This window comes from Schistocerca serialis, chromosome 3 (genome assembly GCF_023864345.2).
Source record: "Schistocerca serialis cubense isolate TAMUIC-IGC-003099 chromosome 3, iqSchSeri2.2, whole genome shotgun sequence".
In the NCBI taxonomy this organism is placed as follows: Eukaryota; Metazoa; Arthropoda; class Insecta; order Orthoptera; family Acrididae; genus Schistocerca; species Schistocerca serialis.
The window spans coordinates 478,243,804-478,266,980 of NC_064640.1; the positions used below are offsets into that span (position 1 = coordinate 478,243,804).

General features: G+C 43.3%; 1 protein-coding gene across 1 annotated transcript in view; it reads left to right on the plus strand.

Moving 5' to 3' along the window:
• LOC126471641 (protein PFC0760c-like) overlaps window positions 1-23,177 on the plus strand; it is a 308,363-nt gene that overhangs the window by 198,359 nt on the left and 86,827 nt on the right. Inside the window, exon 8 of the mRNA XM_050099876.1 lies at window positions 145-180. Coding sequence (XP_049955833.1) covers window positions 145-180 — 36 coding nt within the window. The remainder of the gene's footprint in view (window positions 1-144; window positions 181-23,177) is intronic.

The window sequence follows — 23,177 nt, forward strand, 5'->3', positions numbered from 1 at the left end:
CAGTATGATTTATCTCGTTCTTACAGCACAGACATGAAAAATATTACTTCCTGTTAATTCCAGATTAATGCCATTAACGCACTGTCAGTTAGTAACGTGATTGTTTATTAGTATCAAATATATCTTCTTGTTTTTTTTTTCCAGATCGGAGCAATTATTCTCTTAATATGGAGGTTGATGGTAAGTAACACTCTCATATTCAGTTAATCTGAAATTCATTGTGTATTGGTAGTGACTCATTGTAATAAGTGCGCACTTTATTGTTCTGCCGTTCCCACATGTTCCCTCCATTGGTCATGTACAGTGTGTTACATAAATGTACGGCCAAACTTTCAGGAAACATTCCTCACACACAAAGAAAGAAAATATGTTATGTGGACATGTGTCCGGAAACGATTACTTCCCATGTTAGAGCTAATTTTATTACTTCTCCTCTTCAAATCACATTAATCATGGAATGGAAGCACACAGCAACAGAACGTACCAGCGTGACTTCGAACACTTTGTTACAGGAAATGTTCAAAATGTCCTCCGTTAGCGAGGATACATGCATCCACCCTCCGTCTCATGGAATCCCTGATACGCTGATGCAGCCCTGGAGAATGGCGTATTGTATCACAGCCGTCCACAATAAGAGCACAAAGAGTCTCTACATTTGGTATCGGGGTTGCGTAGACAAGAGCTTTCAAATGCCCCCATAAATGAAAGTCAAGAGGGTTGAGGTCAGGAGAGCGTGGAAGCCATGGAATTGGTCCGCCTCTACCAATCCATCGGTCACCGAATCTGTTGTTGAGAAGCGTACGAACACTTCGACTGAAATGTGCAGGAGCTCCATCGTGCATGAACCACATGTTGTCTCGTACTTGTAAAGGCACATGTTCTAGCAGCACAGGTAGAGTATCCCGTATGAAATCATGATAACGTGCTCCATTGAGCGTAGGTGGAAGAACATGGGGCCCAATCAAGACATCACCAAAAATGCCTGCCCAAACGTTCACAGAAAATCTGTGTTGATGACGTGATTGCACAATTGCGTGCGGATTCTCGGCAGCCCACACATGTTGATTGTGAAAATTTACAATTTGATCACGTTGGAATGAAGCCTCATCCGTAAATAGAACATTTGCACTGAAATGAGGATTGACACATTGTTGGATGAACCATTCGCAGAAGTGTACCCGTGGAGGCCAATCAGCTGCTGATAGTGCCTGCACAAGCTGTACATGTTACGGAAACAACTGGGTCTCCCGTAGCACTCTCCACACAGTGACGTGGTCAACGTTACCTTATACAGCAGCAACTTCTCTGGCGCTAACATTAGGGTTATCGTCAACTGCACGAAGAATTGCCTCGACCATTGCAGATGTCCTCGTCATTCTAGGTCTTTCCCAGTCGCGAGTCATAGGCTGGAATGTTCCGTGCTCCCTAAGACGCCGATCAATTGCTTCGAACGTCTTCCTGTCGGGACACCTTCGTTCTGGAAATCTGTCTCGATACAAACGTACCGCGCCACGGCTATTGCCCCGTGCTAATCCATACATCAAATGGGCATCTGCCAACTCCGCATTTGTAAACATTGAACTGACTGCAAAACCATGTTCGTGATGAACACTAACCTGTTGATGTTACGTACTGATGTGCTTGATGCTAGTACTGTAGAGCAATGAGTCGCATGTCAACACAAGCACCGAAGTCAACATTACCTTCCTTCAATTGGGCCAACTGGCGGTGAATCGAGGAAGTACAGTACATACTGATGAAACTAAAATGAGCTCTAACATGGAAATTAAGCGTTTCCGGACACATGTCCACATAACATCTTTTCTTCATTTGTGTGTGAGTAATGTTTCCTGAAAGTTTGGCCGTACCTTTTTGTAACACCCTGTATATGAAGAAAAAAATGGTTCAAATGGCTCTGAGCACTATGGGACTTAACAGCTGTAGTCATCAGTCCCCTAGAACTTAGAACTACTTAAACCTAACTAACCTAAGAACATCACACACATCCATGCCCGAGGCAGGATTCGAACCTGCGACCGTAGCAGTCGCACGTATATGAAGAGATCGGCTGCTTAAAGTCTACGACATGAAGTTGTTATACAATGGGATCAAAAGTATCTGGACACATGGCTGAAAACGACTTACATTTTTGTGGCGCCCTCCATCGGTAATGCTGGGATTCAGTATGGTGTTGGCCCACCCTTACCTTTGACGACAGATTCCACTCTCGCAGGCATACGTTCAATCAGCTGAAGGTTTCTTGAGGAATGGCAGCCCATTATTCACGGAGTGCTGCACTGAGGAGAGGTATCGATGTCGGTCGGTGAGGCCTGTTACGAAGTCGGCGTCCCAAGCGTCCCAAAGCTGTTCCATAGGATTCAGGTCAGGACTCTGTGCAGGCCAGTCCATTACGGGGATGTTATTGTCGTGCATTATTAACAGGTGCTCGATCGTGTTGAAAGATGCAGTCGCCATCCCCGCAGTGCTCTTCGACACTGGGAAGCAAGAAGGTGTTTAAAACATCAATGTAGGCCTGGGAAGCAAGGTGTTTAAAACATCAATGTAGGCCTGTGCTGTGTTAGTGCCACGCAAAACAACCAAGGGTGCAAGCCCCCTCCATGAAAAACACGATCACACAATAACACCACCGCCTCCGAGTTTTACTGTTGGCACTACACACACTGACAGATGACGTTCGCCGGGCATACGCCATACCCACACCCTGCCATCGGATCGCCACACAACGTTTATCCACGGTTTAATCGTCCAATGTTAACGCTCCTCACACCAAGCGACGCGTCGTTTGGCATATGCCGGTGTGGTATGTCGCTTATGACAGGCCGCTCGACCATGAAATCAAAGTTTTCTTACCTCCCTCCTAACTGTCATAGTACTTGCAGTGGATCCTGATGCTGTTTGGAATTCCTGTATGATGGTCTGGATAGATGTCTGCCTATTACACATTACGACGCTCTTCAACTGTCGGCGGTCTCTGTCAATCAACAGACAAGGTCGGCCAGTACGCTTTTGTGTTGTACGTGTCCCTTTGCGTTTCCACTTCATTATCACATCGGAAAGAACTGGACCTAGGGATGTTTAGCAGTGTGGAAATTTCGCGTACAGACGAATGACACAAGTGACACCCAATAACCTGACCACGTTCGATGTCCGTGAGTTCCGCGGAGCGCCCCACTCTGCTCTCTCACGATGTCTAATGACCACTGAGGTCACTGATATGGAGTACCTGGCAGTAGGTGGCAGCACAATGCACCTGATATGAAAAACGTATGTTTTTGGGGGTGTCCGGATACTTTTGATCACATAGTGCATCTGTGTAATTGTCCGTAGCTCGTGATCTAGTGAATAGCGTTGCTACCTGTGGATCACGTGGTCTCGGGTTCGATTCCCGGGCGGGTTGGGCGTTTTCTCCACCTGTTGACTGGGTGTTTGTGTTGTCCTCATCATTCCATCATTATTCATAAAAGTAGCTAGATTGGACTGCGTATATATTGGGAATGTGCACGGGCGCTGATGACAGCAGTTGAGGTCCCCACAAACCAATCATCATCATCATCTGTGTAATTCTTGAATCCTAAGAGTTCCGGCTCCTTATACCTATTAGATTTTATATAGATATATTATATTAGATTTTATATAGATATATTATATTAGATTTTATGGATATATTATGTTATTATTATATTATATTATTAAATTATATTATTGTTATATTGTATTATTTCTATTATATTTTATATTGAATACGCAAAGGAACTGGTCAGTCATCTAACGTCATTTCACCGTAGGTCTCGGAAAAAAGGCGCATGTTATTCTACTCTAGATGAAGCTTCTCAAGACGGATACGCAGAGCTCTAGGCCAATATCGCCGACGTAGATTTCTAGCAGAATCGTGGAACGTACACTGTACTCGCGTTTGATGACCTTCCTGGAGACCGAACGAGTACTACATAGGAGTCAACGTTGTTTCAGCAAGCACCAGTCCTGCGAAACACAATTTGTGCTCTATATGTGAATGTGGACTTCTCGGATAATCAACAGCTCTTGCTCTTTTCGTTCAAGAGATCCAGAAGAATGTGCATCGTGTGTTTCATCATGATGCCATATTTATTGACCTCCAAAAAGCCTTCGATACAATTCCACACCAACGCCTAGGGAAAAAATTATGTGCCCTCGGAATATCCGAACTGATATGTCACTGGATTGAAGACTTACAAGCAAACAGAGGTCCATACGTCGTTCTTAACGGAGGGCACCGTAAGATGCGAAGGTAGTGTCCAGTGTACGTCAAGGAATACTTTGAGTAAAATAACTTGCGATGTTTGACAGTTTGCGTGGAGCGAGTGAAGGGAAGCACTGTTACCAGCACTTGCCAAGCGCACCACTCGTACTTTCGGCATGTAGTCGTTAACTGACCGTCATTGAGGCATAGTCAATAATAAACAAACGAGAATACCGAACAGATCACTTACATCAATGAAAATTTTATAAATATGTCGAGCATGATGTAAACAGAGCGACTCCCAGGGAAGAATCTTCGCTACCCCCTTCCTTGGAGAGGTCCTGAAGCTGACATAAATTATTGCCTCTTCGATTTCTTTCTCCACAAATCCTTCACAGATTCATGTTTCTTCGACTTCCTGTTGGGTATGGCTCACAACCAGCCATTTGGGCTAACGGTCGTAACAACTTCTTTTATTAACATTTCCACCTCTCTTAAGATTTTGTATTATATCTTGCCACGTAACATTCCACTGAGGCCAATGTAAGTTCAGTATGATTGAAACAAGCCTGATTGCAATATGTCCTCTTACAAAGCTAGTTCGTCAACGTGTGTGTGCCGCTTTTTGATTTTACAGCGTTAGAAGTTCCATTACTTTCTCTTATTTACGCCAGGTTCATATTTCTCGGATAGAACGTTTCGCTGCAACCAGAAAAAAAAAATGTTTTCTCCCTGAAACGAAACAACAATAAAATTTGGAAACTAGCAAGAACAATGATTATCCAGCCACCCTTTCCTATTGGCATTATTGTTGTTCCTTCGTCTGTGTGGTTCGTCCACCCGTTTGCCAACTAATGGCACGCATTAACGCACGTTTCGTTAAGCCACAGGATGTCATCCGAAGAAATGCTTTTCACGGCACGCAGATACCGACATCTCCATACCATGTCACGACGCTCGGCGATAAACTTCTGAGACGAGAGCGTTTCGTGCTGGAGTCGCGCTCATGGAAAATGAGATAATCGTGTGGTATTCTCGGCCCCCGGGTGCAAGTCTTATTTCAGGTGGCGCCACATTGGGCGACTTGCGTGCCGGTGATGATGAAAGGATGATGAGGACAAGACAACATTCAGTACACGAGCGGAGAAAAGTCTCCAACCCAGCCGGGAATCGAATCCGGACCCGCTGCGTAATAGACAAGCACGTAACCACTCAGCTAAGCAGGCTACCATGCAAGGGACGACTTACCCTCAGAAATAACTCAGCTACTTTGAGCTTAAAAAGGAGCGTCTTTAACGCAGAGTACTCTTGCGTTGATAACAACCATACGCGTGCCTACAGATTGCGTCTTGCTGGGATGTGTCAATCGTGTTTATCCGCCTGTCTTAACGTCTTTTCTTACCACGGGTTCTAAGGAGAGGTAAATCTGCTGATGCTTTATCGTTCGCACCTTCCTTTCCTTCTCCTTTGAAAATCTACAACGCTTTAGACCTGTGAATGTGAATGCTGTTTTGGCGAGCAGTCTTGAAGCATCTAAAGCCGGATCCTTACTCCAGTTCAATATACTCGTACAAGGAGTACGCAAATTCGCGGCCTTGTCCGCAGATTGGAATTCTCTTTTTAACGGTCGATACCTTTCTCGGTATCTGCACAGGCGTGTCAAAGCCGTGAAACCGTCCTGTCGGCATAAATGTAACTAATCTGGCCTGCGGTGTCTCGACTACACAAGCCGTGGAGCTGGCTCCCAGAAGAGGAAAACAAACTCGAGGTGTAGGTTAATCTGCGGGGAAGCAGAGTCCCAATACCACATAGAGACGAGCACGGAGAAAAGCTCAGTACGCGACCAGCACGATTGACAACAACTAGCAAGTGAAACCATAAGCACGGTACACTGCGAAAGCCAGGTCCGAGTTGGTCGTTGTCAGCATCAGAACTTTTGGGCCCAGCCTTTCTCCGCCGGCAGGTAAACACCTGAATCGCGCGTGATGTCCGTGACAGCTTGCCACACTGTTCTGCCGCGAGAACCACCCCAGTTTACATCGACGTCGGCTGGCGGGACTACTAAAGCTTCTAAGCCTGCTTTATCGGACGTCCTCTTTTTACGGCAAACTTCGTCTTCAGACTGTCACACTACTACAGAAGCTACTTCACAGCAACAGCCGGCGAACGTAGAACATTCCAATGCTCGAAAAAACAGCACATCTCACAGCAATAGCAGAGGAACACAGAATGAACGGCCGTTCACCAGCACATGGTACCGTTTACTGAAGGGAGGGAAACATACTTACCGACGTGCTGGTGCGACGGAAGGAAAAATGGACTCGTCATTGGTGTTACCTGAACAAGACGATATCTCTGAGCCGGATGCAGTCGTCCACCCCCTTCCACAGGAAGCTTCCCAACCCGCAAGGTCTGGGCATTCATAGAGGGTGGATTTGCTGGTGGTTGGGAGCTCCAATGTTAGGCGCGTAATGGGGCCCCTTAGGAACATGGCTGCCACGAAGGAGAAGGAAGCCAGCGTGCATTCCGTGTGCATTCCGGGGGGAGTCATTCCGGATGTGGAAAGGGTGCTTCCGGATGCCATGAAGAGTACAGGGTGCAGGCAACTGCAAGTGGTGGCTCATGTCGGTACCAATGACGTGTGTCGCTTTGGATCGGAGCAGATTCTGTGTGGTTTCAGGCCGCTAGTGGAAATGGTAAAGACTGCGAGTCTTGCTTCCGGGATTAAGGCGGAGCTCAACATCTGCAGCATCGTCGATAGAACCGACTGTGGTCCTTTGGTGCAGAGCCAAGTGGAGGGTCTGAATGAGGGGCTCAGGCTGTTCTGTGACCGTGGAGGCTGCAGATTCCTTGACTTGTGCCATCGGGTGGTGGGTTTCCGGGTCCCGCTTAATAGGTTAGGGGTCCACTACACACAGGAGGCGGCTACACGGGTAGCGGGGGCTGTGTGGAAGAGACTGGGCGATTTTTTAGGTTAGAGGGTCTCAGGGAACCACAGAAGGGGCGTCCGTCTAAAAGTGGGCAGCTAAAACACAGTAAGGTAGTTGTAGAAACGATTGTTATTGTAGTTGTAAATTGTCGTAGCTGTGTTGGGAAAGAACCAGAACTCCAAGCCCTAACAGAAAGCACTGAAGCTGAAATAGCTGTAGGTACAGAGAGCTGGCTAAAGCCGGAAAGAAGTTCAGCAGAAATTTTTTCAATCGATCTAACAGTGTTCAGAAAGGATAGATTAAATACAGTTGGTGGTGGAGTATTTATTGCTGTGAGAGGTAGTTTGCCTTGTAGCGAAATTGAAGTAGATAGTTCATGTGAAGTAGTATGGGTAGAGGTTATACCTGACAATCGGACTAAACTATTAACTGGATCGTTTTATCGACCCCCCGACTTAGAAGACATAGTTGCTGAACAGTTCAAAGAAAACTTGTCTCATTTCAAATAAGTACCCCGCTCATACAATTATAGTCGGTGGTGACTTCAATCTACCCTCGATATGCTGGAAAAATTATACGTTTAAAACTGACGGCAGGCATAAAACATCATCCGAAATTGTACTGAATGCTTTCCCAGAACATTATTTTGAACAATTAGTTCATGAGCCCACTCGAAGCGTAAATGGTAGCGCAAGCATACTTGACCTTTTAGCAACAAATAATCCTGGACAAATAATGAGTGTTGTGACGAATACAGGGATTAGCGACCACAAGGCAGTTGCTGCTAGGCTGAATACCGTAACACCTACAACCATCAAAAAGAAACGCAATGTATATCTACTTAAAAAAGCTGATAAAACTACTCTTAACGCCTTTTTAAGAGACAGTCTTCACTCCTTCAGATATGATCATATGGAATGTTTTCAAAGAGAGAGTATCAACAGCAATTGAGAGATATATACCACATAAATTAATAGGTGGTGGTAGTGATTCCCCATGGTACACAAAACGCGTCAGGTCGTTATTGCAGAAGCAACGAAAAAAGCATGCCAAATTTAAAACAACGCAAAATCCCCAAGATTGTCAAAGTTTTATAGAAGTTCGAAATATAGCGCGTACTTCAATGCGAGATGCTTTTAATAATTTCCACAACGAAATTGTCTCGAAATCTGGCAGAAAACCCATAGAGATTCTGGTCATACATAAAGCATAACAGTGGCAAGACGCAATCAGTAGCTTCACTGCGCGATAACCTTCACCAAAGAAGACGAAGTTAATATTCCTGAACTCCAATCAAGAACAACTGCCAAGATGAGAAACATATCCTCGGTGTAACAAAGCAGCTTAAATCACTTAATAAAGGCAAGGCCTCCGATCCAGATTATATACGTCAGGTTCCTCTGAGTATGCTGATAAAATAGCTCCATATTTAGCAATAATATACAACCACTCGCTCACAGAAAGATCCGTACCTAAAGAGTGGAAAATTGCTCAAGTCACACCAATACCCAAAAAGGGAAGTACTGATACAGGCTTGTAATTCAGTAGGTTACTCCTAACGTCGATTTGCAGTTGGGTTTTAGAACATTATGTATTCGAACATTATGAAGTACCTCGAAGAAAACGATTTATTGATCTATAGTCAGCACTACAGCACTATAGTCAGCTACTACAAACAGCATAGTGAACGCATTATTGTGGCCAAGATAGATACGAAGCCCACGCCTACTACAGTAGTACAAGTTTATATGCCAACTAGCTCTGCAGATGACGAAGAAATTGAAGAAATGTATGATGAAATAAAAGAAATTATTCAGATTGTGAAGGGAGACGAAAATTTAATAGTCATGGGTGACTGGAATTCGAGTGTAGGAAAAGGGAGAGAAGGAAACATAGTAGGTGAATATGGATTGGGGGACAGAAATGAAAGAGGAAGCCGCCTGGTAGAATTTTGCACAGAGCACAACATAATCATAACTAACACTTGGTTTAAGAATCATGAAAGAAGGTTGTATACATGGAAGAACCCTGGAGATACTAAAAGGTATCAGATAGATTATATAAAGGTAAGACAGAGATTTAGGAACCAGGTTTTAAATTGTAAGACATTTCCAGGGGCAGATGTGGACTCTGACCACAATCTATTGGTTATGACCTGTAGATCAAAACTGAAGAAACTGCAAAAAGGTGGGAATTTAAGGAGATGGGACCTGGATAAACTAAAAGAACCAGAGGTTGTACAGAGATTCATGGAGAGCATAAGGGAGCAATTGACAGGAATGGGGGAAATAAATACAGTAGAAGAAGAATGGGTAGCTTTGAGGGATGAAGTAGTGAAGGCAGCAGAGGACCAAGTAGGTAAAAAGATGAGGGCTAGTAGAAATCCTTGGGTAACAGAAGAAATATTGAATTTAATTGATGAAAGGAGAAAATATAAAAATGCAGTAAATGAAGCAGGCAAAAAGGAATACAAACGTCTCAAAAATGAGATCGACAGGAAGTGCAAAATGGCTAAGCAGGGATGGCTAGAGGACAAATGTAAGGATGTAGAGGCCTATCTCACTAGGGGTAAGATAGATACCGCCTACAGGAAAATTAAAGAGACCTTTGGAGATAAGAGAACGACTTGTATGAATATCAAGAGCTCAGATGGAAACCCAGTTCTAAGCAAAGAAGGGAAAGCAGAAAGGTGGAAGGAGTATATAGAGGGTCTATACAAGGGCGATGTACTTGAGGACAATATTATGGAAATGGAAGAGGATGTAGATGAAGATGAAATGGGAGATATGATACTGCGTGAAGAGTTTGACAGAGCACTGAAAGACCTGAGTCGAAACAAGGCCCCCGGAGCAGACAATATTCCATTGGAACTACTGACGGCCGTGGGAGAGCCAGTCCTGACAAAACTCTACCATCTGGTGAGCAAGATGTATGAAACAGGCGAAATACCCTCAGACTTCAAGAAGAATATAATAATTCCAATCCCAAAAAAAGCAGGTGTTGACAGATGTGAGAATTACCGAACTATCAGCTTAATAAGTCACAGCTGCAAAATACTAACACGAATTCTTTACAGACGAATGGAAAAACTAGTAGAAGCCAACCTCGGGGAAGATCAGTTTGGATTCCGTAGAAACACTGGAACACTTGAGGCAATACTGACCTTACGACTTATCTTAGAAGAAAGATTAAGGAAAGGCAAACCTACGTTTCTAGCATTTGTAGACTTAGAGAAAGCTTTTGACAATGTTGACTGGAATACTCTCTTTCAAATTCTAAAGGTGGCAGGGGTAAAATACAGGGAGCAAAAGGCTATTTACAATTTGTACAGAAACCAGATGGCAGTTATAAGAGTCGAGGGACATGAAAGGGAAGCAGTGGTTGGGAAGGGAGTAAGACAGGGTTGTAGCCTCTCCCCGATGTTGTTCAATCTGTATATTGAGCAAGCAGTAAAGGAAACAAAAGAAAAATTCGGAGTAGGTATTAAAATTCATGGAGAAGAAATAAAAACTTTGAGGTTCGCCGATGACATTGTAATTCTGTCAGAGACAGCAAAGGACTTGGAAGAGCAGTTGAATGGAATGGACAGTGTCTTGAAAGGAGGATATAAGATGAACATCAACAAAAGCAAAACAAGGATAATGGAATGTAGTCTAATTAAGTCGGGTGATGCTGAGGGAATTAGATTAGGAAATGAGGCACTTAAAGTAGTAAAGGAGTTTTGCTATTTGGGGAGCAAAATAACTGATGATGGTCGAAGTAGAGAGGATATAAAATGTAGGCTGGCAATGGCAATGGCAAGGAAAGCGTTTCTGAAGAAGAGAAATTTGTTAACATCGAGTATTGATTTAAGTGTCAGGAAGTCATTTCTGAAAGTATTCGTATGGAGTGTAGCCATGTATGGAAGTGAAACATGGACGATAAACAGTTTGGACAAGAAGAGAATAGAAGCTTTCGAAATGTGGTGCTACAGAAGAATGCTGAAGATTAGATGGGTAGATCACATAACTAATGAGGAAGTATTGAATAGGATTGGGGAGAAGAGAAGTTTGTGGCACAACTTGACCAGAAGAAGGGATCGGTTGGTAGGACATGTTCTGAGGCATCAAGGGATCACCAATTTAGTATTGGAGGGCAGCGTGGAGGGTAAAAATCGTAGAGGGAGACCAAGAGATGAATACACTAAGCAGATTCAGAAGGATGTAGGTTGCAGTAGGTACTGGGAGATGAAAAAGCTTGCACAGGATAGAGTAGCATGGAGAGCTGCATCAAACCAGTCTCAGGACTGAAGACCACAACAACAACAACAACAGTCAGCACGGATTCAGAAAATATCGTTCTTGTGAAACACAACTAGCTCTTTATATTCATGAGGTAATGTGTGCTATCGACAGGGGATGTCATATTGATTCCGTATCTTCAGATTTCCAGAACGCTTTCGACACCGTTCCTCACAAGCGTCTTCTAACCAAACTGCGTGCCTACGGAGTATCGCCTCAGTTGTGCGACTGGATTCGTGATTTCCTGTCAGAAAGGTCACAATTCGTAGTAATAGACGGAAAGTCATAGAGTGAAACAGAAGTAATATCCGGCGTTCCCCAAGGAAGTGTTACAGGCCCTCTATTGTTCCTAATTTATATTGACGACTTAGGAGACAATCTGAGTAGCCGTCTTAGATAGTTTGTAGATGATGCTGTCATTTACCGTCCTGTAAAGTGATCAGATGATCAAAACGACTTGCAAAATGATTTAGATAAGATATCTGTATGATTCGAAAAGTGGCAATTGACCCTGAATAAAGAAAAGTGTGCAGTTATTCACATGAGTACTAAAAGACATCAGCTACATTTCGATTACGCGATAAGTCTCACAAATCTGAGGGCTGTAAATTCGACTAAATACTTAGGGATTACAGTTACAAATAACCTAAATTGGAACAATAACATTGATGATATTGTGAGTAGAGCAAACCAAAGACAGCGATTCATTGGCAGAACACTTAGAAGGTGCAACTTGTCTACCAAAGAGACTGCTTACACTACGCTTGTCCGTCCTATTCTGGACTATTGCTGTGTGGTGTGGGATCCGCATCAGGTGGGACTGACGGATGGCATTGAAAAAGTACAAAGAAGGGCATCTTGTTTTGCATTATCGCGATACATGATATGAGAATTGTAGTGGCAATCATTAAAACAAAGGCACTTTTCGTTGCGACGGGATCTTCTCACGAAATTTCAATCACCAGTTTTCTCCTCCGATTGGGAAAACATTCTGTTGGCACACACATACACAGGGAGAAATGGTCATCACGATAAAATAAATCAGGGCTCGCACAGAAAAATTTAAGTGCTCGTTTTTCCCGCGTGCCGTTCGAGAGTGGAACGGTAGAGAGACAGCATAAAGGTGGTTCATTGAACCCTCTGCCAGGCACTTAATTGTGAATAGCAGAGTAGAAATTCTTCCAGTCCATATGTGGGATAACAGCAAACCAGTGCTTAACAGTATCTTGGTGCCTCTCGCGTCCATCTAGAAAAGATAACCTGAAGATGCCTTCATAAGGCGAAACGCGTCGTTGAAAAAAAAAAAAAAAAAAAAAAAATTGCAACCAAGACTGTTTTTAACCAATACAATAGCAGAGTAATCACGTAGATGTAGATCGTCATGTTCCCTCCAAAATTCACAGTTTATTTCAGTCTTCGTTATAACGATACACGGAGGGGCTTGCACACCATCGGCGCCTGGTGCAAGCCTTGGATGCTGACTCTAACCATAGATAAATGTTATTTAATGGGCGTAAGTAAACTGGTGGGCAAACCTTTAGAACGAAATTAACTTTCACTTGAAATGCAACGACGTAGTGACATAGCTTGACTAAACTTGGACAATACATAGAAAGAACTCTTACAATATTTAACAGAATGTAACTGAAAGAAATACGCAGTGAGGCGAACATACTTGACGCTTTTATTCAAAGACAACACTTATACTGAAGTCACTGCGATTCATGATGGTCACCTGGACATTATGAAAGGCCGGACAATTTTCTTGATAGGATGTGTGATCACCACAGACGGTAGTCCATGCTCTGCAACATGGACCCACGCTGACCGCAAAGTTCGTGAGGAGTAGTTGTAGTAGGGCGTTCCATTCCTCCACCAGCTTGTTTGAGAATTGCTGGATGGTCAATGATGCACATGGACGTGTTGCGATATGTCTCCCCCAACCTACCCCACACCTGTTCGGTAGGATTTAAGTCGCGGAAACGGACAGGCCAGTCCATTTGCCGAATATCCATTCGTTCCCAGAGCTGCTTCACGTGTGTTGTTCAGTGCGGTCGCGCAGTTTCATCCATAAAATAGTCAGGACCGAATGCACCTCTGAAAAGACGCACGTGGGGAAGGAGCACAGTGTTACAGTAGCGTTGATCGCTGAGTGTACAGTGTTCTAACATTTAAGTCAATATGCCCACGCAATATTATGCCTCACCACACTACAAGACCATCAAAATGATCGTGTTAGAGATTGCTCCTGGGTGCATTACATGTTTCCATCTCGCTCCGTATTTGTCCTGCGTTGTCGACAGGATTCGAGACTGAAAAGATTCAGAGAAAAGCTACACGGCCCTTCACGGTTTTGTTCAGTTAGCATGAGTGTGTAACGTCAATGTTCAACAAACTGCAGTGAGAGGCATTACAGGAGGAGAGAGTGTGCATGACACACTTCTTGAAATTCCGAGAGCCCACATTCCAGATTAAGTGAAAAAATGCAATACTTCTTCCAACATTAGACATAAAGGCCACGGCCTTAAAAATTAGAGAAATTCAGGCATGTGTGGAGGGGCACATATAGCCTTTCTTCTCACATACTATCAGAGAATGGATGGAAGTGGGTTGGGAAGCGGGTGATGAGACTGGCACACTACGTAACCTCCACCACACATCGTATGATTGTCGAAGTGTAGATGTAGGTGTAGAAAACTTCTTCACTGGTGATATATGATTTACTTTTTACAACCGTTTCTTTCTCCATGAGTAATTTAAAGAAGGCAGTAGGTAAAAGAAGACTTTTTTTAATTTATCTTAAGTTAGTCAAAACGTCTGCGAAAGAACAACGCAATTGTTTATTTTGTAAAATCCCTTTTTATTTATTCTGTTTACTGTAACGAAGAACAACTCAATAATTTACCTACGAGTTACATTTTACATGTTGTTGTTGTTGATGTCTTCAGTCCTGAGACTGGTTTGATGCAGCTCTCCATGCTACTCTATCCTGTACAAGCTTCTTCATCTCCCAGTACTTACTGCAACCTACATCCTTCTGAATCTGCTTAGTGTATTCATCTCTTGGTCTCCCTCTACGATTTTTACCCTCCACGCTGCCCTCCAATGCTAAATTTGTGATCCCTTGATGCTTCAGAACCTGTCCTACCAACAGGTCCCTTCTTCTTGTCAAGTTGTGACACAAACTCCTCTTCTCCCCATTGCTATTCAATATCTCCTCATTAGTTATGTGATCTACCCATCTAATCTTCAGCATTCGTCTGTGGCACCACATTTCTAAAGCTTTTATTCTCTTCTTGTCTAAACTATTTATCGTCCATGCTTCACTTCCATAAATGGTTACACTTCATACAAATACTTTCAGAAACTACTTCCTGACACTTAAATCAATACTCGATGTTAACAAATTTCTCTTCTTAAGAAACGCTTTCCTTGCCATTGCCAGTCTACATTTTATATCCTCTCTACTTCGACCATCATCAGTTATTTTGCTTCCCAGATAGCGAAACTCGTCTACAACTTTAAGTGTCTCATTTCCTAATCTAATTCCCTTAGCATCACCTGACTTAATTCAACTACATTTCATTATCCTCGTTTTGCTTTTGTTGATGTTCATCTTATATCCTCGTTTCAAGACACTGTCCATTCCGCTCAACTGCTTTTCCAAGTCCTTTGCTGTCTCTGACAGAATTACGATGTCGTCGGCGAACCTCAAAGTTTTTATTTCTTCTCCATGGCTTTTAATACCTACTCCGAATTTTTCTTCTGTTTCCTTTCATGCTTGCTCAATGTAGAGATAGAATAACATGGGGGAGAGGCTACAACACTGTCTCTCCATTCCCAATCACTGCTTCCCTTTCATGCCCCTCGACTCTTATAACTGCCATCTGGTTTCTGTACAAATTGTAAATAGCCCTCCCTGTATTTTACCCCTGTCACCTTTAGAATTTGAAAGAGAGTATTCCAGTCAATATTGTCAAAAGGTTTCTCTAAGTCTACAAATGCTAGAAACGTAGGTTTGCCTTTCCTTAATCATTCTTCTAAGATAAGTCGTAAGGCCAGTATTGCCTCACGTGTTTCAAAAATTCCACGGAATCCAAACTGATCTTCCCCGAGGTCGGCTTCTATCAGTTTTTCCATTCGTCTGTAAAGAATTCGCGTTAGTATTTTGCAGCCGTGATTTATTAAACTGTTAGTTCGGTAATTTTCACATCTGGCAGCACCTGCTTTCTTTGGGATTGGAATTATTATATTCTTCTTGAAGTCTGAGGGTATTTCGCCTGTCTCATACATCTTGCTCACCAGATGGTAGAGTTTTGTCAGGACTGGCACTCCCAAGGTCGTCAGTAGTTCTAATGGAATGTTGTCTTCTCCTGGGGCTTTGTTTCGACTCAGGTCTTTCAGTGCTCTGTCAAGCTCTTCACGCAGTATTGTATCTCCCATTTCATCTTCATCTACATCCTCTTCCATTTCCATAATATTGTCCTCAAGTACATTATCCTTGTACAGATCCTCTATATACTCCTTCCACCTTTCTGCTTACAAGGGAACCTCCCCATCGCACCCGCCTCAGATTTAGTTATAAGTTGGCACAGTGGATAGGCCTTGAAAAACTGAACACAGATCAGTCGAGAAAACAGGAAGAAGTTGTGTGGAACTATGAAGAAAATAAGCAAAATATACAAACTGAGTAGTCCATGCGCATTATAGGCAACATCAAGGACGATGTGAGCTCGGTAGTGCCGTGGTCCCGTGGTTAGCGTGAGCAGCTGCGGAACGAGAGGTCCTTAGTTCAAGTCTTCCCTCGAATGAAAAGTTTAATTTTTTATTTTCAGACAATTATTATCTGTCCGTCCGTCCGATGTGAGGTAACTGCGCCGTAGTATGGCGACGTTACACCTAAGCAAACATCGAAACACACGACGTCAGTCGACTACAGCGCACGGAAGAGAGAGTATTCCTGCTAACGAGGCTCTCTGGCTGGCAGTTGAATGTTCGCCACTTCGGACGAGAGTGCATTAAATACGTGAGATGTATTCCGTGGGCAATATCAATCCAGCAAATATAGCTCGCGTCTTCAATAACAAGGTCAATGAATATTTTCCGAACTGTTAAGGAATCGGGAAGTTCCTTAAGGGATCGAACGATTGTCGAACATTTGTATGATTATTTCCTACATTTGTTTATAAACAGTACGTGTGTTGATGACGGTACCTTGCTGATTGCTGCGGGGCTGTATGTACCAGGTGATGAGATTGTTGACGATCCGTACGAAGAACACGAAGAGGAAATACTGCGACTTCAATCTGATGGTATTTCTTTGTGTTACATGAAGGAAATGCTCCAATAGAAGTTACTGTCCAAACCAGTTAAAAGACGCAAATATAGATTACGGAGTGAAGTAACAAACAAATTTAAGAAATTTAAAGGGATGGAGGAAAAAAGCACAATTAAATATTGCAAAGAGGTCGTGGAACGAGATGGAACCCGAAGACAGAAGTTCAGTGAACTAGAAAACCATGTATACCGACAACTTATTATAGCCAGAAATGAATTAAGTGCAGTACATGATACAGACTTACAGATTTGGGGATTGCATTACGCTAAACAAACTGGTCTGGACTTCAAGGCTTCATCTCATTGGCTTGTCACGTTCAAAAGAAAGTATAAAACTACGAGCAGGAAGATTACGAAATATGTAAGCAAGAACTACGCGAATAAACTGGAAGAACTTTTAGAGTGTTCCAAGACGTTTGTTACAGAAACTAACGTCAGATTCCAACAGTATGAAACCGCATATATTATCAACACAGATCAGTCCGGTTTTAACTATGATATAAAATCGACCCGCACGCTATCGTTAGTTGGAGTAGGCGGCACGGAATGTACTGTAGACCAGCTGCATGCCACTTCACATAGTTATACCATACAATATGCTCTGAACAAAGCAGGATTTCTTTTACCTACATTTTATTTATGTTTGCATGAAAAAAATGGTGTATTTGGACCGCAAGTTCAGCAACTGGTGAATAGGGTACTTGCGCAAATGCCGAATGTCATTGTCAATTGCAGTGCGTCAGGAAAAATGGAGAAACACTAGTGAAAGACTTTAATGAACGTGTGTTTGCTCCTTACGCGGACAAAGATTTTGCCTTACTCCTTACAGTTATACAGGACAGAAGGATCAGGCATTGTACAATTTTTGTGTGGGAGTAGACGTGATTACCATTCCTCCAGGTTGTATTCCTCTTGTGCATCCGTTAGATGTGTTTGGTTTTCGGCAAGTGAAATACTTTGTGAAAAGATTCTATGATTTTGCGAAGCTGCACAGGTACACAGAGCAGTATTGTTTTCGTGATCGTGTGTCAATTATCAAAGTTCAGGCACTCACACATAATCAACTTCGCTCTCCAAAATTCTAGGACATGTTCGGATTTGCTTGAACATATGCAGGATTTGACGGTCTACACACGGAAAAATTTGAAAACGTCAAAAACATATGTTTTGACAGAGCACAGGGAAAACCGCGCGACTGTGAAACTATTGCATTCATTTGTTGCAGTTTATGTGACAAACTCTTATGTTTTCTTCACTTTTTTGGGAGTGATTATCACATTCACAAGAAAACCTAAATCGGGCAAGGTAGAATAATCTTTTTACCCATTCGCCAAGTGTACAAGTTAGGTGGGTCGACAACAAACTACTGTCATGTGACGCACATGCCGTCACTAGTGTCGTATAGAATATATCAGACGTGGAGGAATCGGTTGACCTATGACCTTGCGATCAAATGTTTTCGGTTCCCATTGGAGAGGCACATCCTTTCGTCTACTAATCGCACGGTTTTGCGGTGCGGTCGCAAAACACAGATACTAAACTTTTTACAGTGAACAGAGAGGTCAATGAACGAACGGACAGATCATAACTTTGCGAAAATAAAGAAAGTAAACTTTTCACTCGAGGGAAAACTTGAACCAAGGACCTCTCGTTCCGCAGCTGCTCACGCTAACCACGGGACCACGGCGCTCCTAATCTCACACTATCCTTGATGTTGCCTATCTTGCGCATGGACTACTCAGTTTGTATAATTTGCTTATTTTTTCATAGTTCCACACAACTTCTTCGTGTTTTCTCGATTCGATTGATCTGTGTTCAGTTTTTCAAGGCCTATCCACTGTGCCAACTTATAACTAAATCCGAGGGGGGTGCGATGGGGAGGTTCCCTTGTTAGAACTGGGTTTCCATCTGAGCTCTTGATATTCATACAAGTGGTTCTCTTTTCTATAAAGGTCTCTTTAATTTTCCTGTAGGCAGTATCTATTTTACCCCTAGTGAGATAAGCCTCTACATCCTTACATTTTTCCTCTAGTCATCCCTGCTTAGCCATTTTGCACTTCCTGTCGATCTCATTTTTGAGACGTCTGTATTCCTTTTTGCCTGCTTCATTTACTGCATTTTTATATTTTCTGCTTTCATCTATTGAATTCAATATTTCTTCTGTTACCCAAGGATTTCTACTAGCCCTAGTCTTTTTACCTACTTGATCCTCTGCTGCCTTCACTACTTCATCCCTCAGAGCTACCCATTCTTCTTCTACTGTATTTTTCCCCCATTCCTGTCAGTTGTTCCCTTATGCTTTCCCTGAAACTCTGTACAACCTCTGGTTTAGTCATTTTATCCAGGTCCTATCTCCTTAAATTCCCACCTTTTTGCAGTTTCTTCAGTTTTAACCTACAGTTCATAACCAATAGATTGTGGTCAGAGTCCACATCTGCCCCTGGAAATGTCTTACAATTTAAACCTTGGTTCCTAAATCCCTGTCTTACCATTATATAATCTGTCTGATACCTTCCAGTATCTCCAGGATTCTTCCAGGTATACAACCTTCTTTCATGATTCATGAACCAAGTGTTGGCTATAATTAAGTTATGACATTTTACATACAGACAACGATCATTGTAGTACTAGATCTATTCAATTGCAGTACTGAATCGTAAAACATTTCCAAAGTCCTCTACTTACATCCTACCGTAACATTAAAGAGGGATACAACTGTTAATTCCGCACTGGAATTCTACCCTGTGCCAAGATTTGAGTAATAGCGTACGAAGATTACTATGCCATTTAACGGGGGAAAAGTACTAGACAGTGTGACATGGGGTGGCCCGCAAATTGTACTGCTGATAAACTGTAATCGCAAGATAGTTACCAAGCCTTTGCATTGCATAGGAAATTGTTTCTGAGAACTCCGAAACTGTTGTAGCTTAAGAAGTACAACAACCCGTAATGGGAAGAGCACCAATATTTTCAGAGAGTAATGAACTGAACATCACACAAAGTTTCACTGTGGAATTACTAACAGTAACACAGAGGGAGACCCTGAAACGGCTCTGTCTCTACATGGCTCTTTGTCCAACAGTTTGAACATTAAGCAACACAAAAACACACAAATATCGATACACAAATAAGCTAATTACAACCTGTTATGAAAATTAAATGTCCGCAGCTCGTGGTCTCGCGGTAGCGTTCTCGCTTCCCGAGCACGGATCCCGGGTTCGATTCCCGGTGGGGTCAGGGATTTTCACCTGCCTCGAGATGACTGGGTGTGTCATCTTCATCATTCATCCCCATTACGGTTGGAGGAAGGCAATGGCAAACCACCTCCGCTAGGACCTTGCCTAGTACGGCGGTGAGGGTCTCCCGCATCGTCCCCTACTCTCTGTTAAGGAGTGTTGGACGTCATCATCATCATCATAATCATACAAGTTCAATTCTAATTTTATCGATGAAGGTGAACATGATAGTCCGAAACCGGTTATGGCACTAAAATTACATTTAAAAACTACTTGTGGCTGGTTGCGTCGTTCACCAACAAGCAGAAATTTTGTAAGCCTTTAAACTGTTATGGCCTGGGATTTATTTTGTAATCACGGCTTATAATCAACACTTTCAGATTCTGTGAAATGACTTTAGCAATTCGTTAACTTTTCTTATATAACTTCAATTAAATAGTATTTTAATATTAACTGCAATTATGATTTTCGACTACCAAGAATATGTAGCAAGAATATATTTACAAACCACCAAATTATTACTGCATGAAACTCAACAGTTCTTTCAGTTAGTTCAGTTATTCCTTTCGACATTTTCACTTGCTTTTAAAGCTCTAATTATTTGTGGAACCTGAATAGAGGCTTAACGTGGTTAGTGACTTAGGACAAATTACCCATTTCGTTCAACTGCTCTTCCAAGATCTTTGTTGTTTCTGTAAGAGTTAGTGTGTCATCAGGAAGCTTTAAAATTGTAATTTCCGCAATTAGAACTTTGGTTCCATTTCCTAATTTTTCCTTGGTTTCCTTCACCTCCAGCTGAATATGCAGATTGAATAACATCGTGGATAGCCTACAACACTTTGATATTCCTTTCTCAAACTGCTACCTACCTTTCATGTTCTTCGATTCTTACAATGGTGAGCTGATTTCTGTACAAGCCACTCTTATATAGATTAGAAATTTGTCGAGTTTTGAAGTAGCAATCGTGCATTTCACGAGACTTGTCATCCTCCACATGTTTAACTGTGATTGTAACGCCAGTGGATTCAGTTCGAACTTGTGACGTAGGTGAACCACAGGACCCTCATGCATAAGCCGCATGACTGTTCGTATCTTCAAGAGTAATTCGTCTAGACGGGCTAGAAGACAGTGAGTAGGAAGGAAGTGTACACACTGCCTATAAGAACATCAGGACACTTCAACACAGTCAACAACAATATCAGTTTACACATTAATCACGAACTGCTGCTAATTACTAGCTTGAGTAGTGTTGGGATGTTTAACTTAGTGTTTCTATCAATTCAGTCCAAACACCCACAGTTGCGGGAAGCGTACTTCTGCTATCGTTCTAATAAAAGGTGGCACTGTGCGCACTGGTAATACCTAAGTCTGCACTTGCTTGAATGGTCGGCACTAGAACAGAAATGTGGCAGCAAAGTAAGTAATAATCAGTAACATTTATTAATAGTGATGATACACAATTTCAAATGGTTCTGAGCACTATGGGACTTAACATCAGAGGTCATCAGTCCCCTAGACTTAGAACTACTTAACCCTAACTAACCTAAGGGCATAACACACATCTATGCCCGAGGCAGGAATCGAACCTGCGACTGTAGCAGCAGCGCGGTTCCGGACTGAAGCCACAATTTCAAATAACTTTAGTAACAATTTGATGCATCTCTGTTGATGTCCTATGCCTAACACAATGAAACCTCAAATAACTTTGATGTCTCTTAACAGTCTATGATTCAGTCAGTACGACTGAAAGTATTATGTAGGCACTCGTAGTTAACTGTTTCTAATGCTCCATAACTAGCCACTGCTAAGCAGAACTGTAGGCTTCCGAACGGAACTGCCGAAACTCGCAAAACTGTGTAACAGCTGGAACTGTACTACTGGTGCTGCAGGAACTGTGAGAGTGACAGCGGTGCGTCGTCTTTTGTGTCTTTGGCGGAAGGCACCAGATCTAGGCGGAAGCAAAGTTGTCTATGATTGACAGAGCTTTCTCGGGCGCTGGCAACAATGGGGAAGCAGAAGCTAGTCGGTTAGCGTGCGCCATCTACCGTGTGCTGATGGCCTCTCGTGTTATTGCTGCGTACACGTGCCATGAACGCAGCATGTACCCGGTCGAGTACATTAATGGTGACCACTGCCTGTGTTAAACAGTAACCACTCACAGGCGCCGGGTGGTAGTAGCACTAGCAGTGGAAGATACACTCCTGGAAATTGAAATAAGAACACCGTGAATTCATTGTCCCAGGAAGGGGAAACTTTATTGACACATTCCTGGGGTCAGATACATCACATGATCACACTGACAGAACCACAGGCACATAGACACAGGCAACAGAGCATGCACAATGTCGGCACTAGTACAGTGTATATCCACCTTTCGCAGCAATGCAGGCTGCTATTCTCCCATGGAGACGATCGTAGAGATGCTGGATGTAGTCCTGTGGAACGGCTTGCCATGCCATTTCCACCTGTCGCCTCAGTTGGACCAGCGTTCGTGCCGGACGTGCAGACCGCGTGAGACGACGCTTCATCCAGTCCCAAACATGCTCAATGGGGGACAGATCCGGAGATCTTGCTGGCCAGGGTAGTTGACTTACACCTTCTAGAGCGCGTTGCGTGGCACGGGATACATGCGGACGTGCATTGTCCTGTTGGAACAGCAAGTTCCCTTGCCGGTCTAGGAATGGTAGAACGATGGGTTCGATGACGGTTTGGATGTACCGTGCACTATTCAGTGACCCCTCGACGATCACCAGTGGTGTACGGCCAGTGTAGGAGATCGCTCCCCACACCATGATGCCGGGTGTTGGCCCTGTGTGCCTCGGTCGTATGCAGTCCTGATTGTGGCGCTCACCTGCACGGCGCCAAACACGCATACGACCATCATTGGCACCAAGGCAGAAGCGACTCTCATCGCTGAAGACGACACGTCTCCATTCGTCCCTCCATTCACGCCTGTCGCGACACCACTGGAGGCGGGCTGCACGATGTTGGGGCGTGAGCGGAAGACGGCCTAACGGTGTGCGGGACCGTAGCCCAGCTTCATGGAGACGGTTGCGAATGGTCCTCGCCGATACCCCAGGAGCAACAGTGTCCCTCATTTGCTGGGAAGTGGCGGTGCGGTCCCCTACGGCACTGCGTAGGATCCTACGGTCTT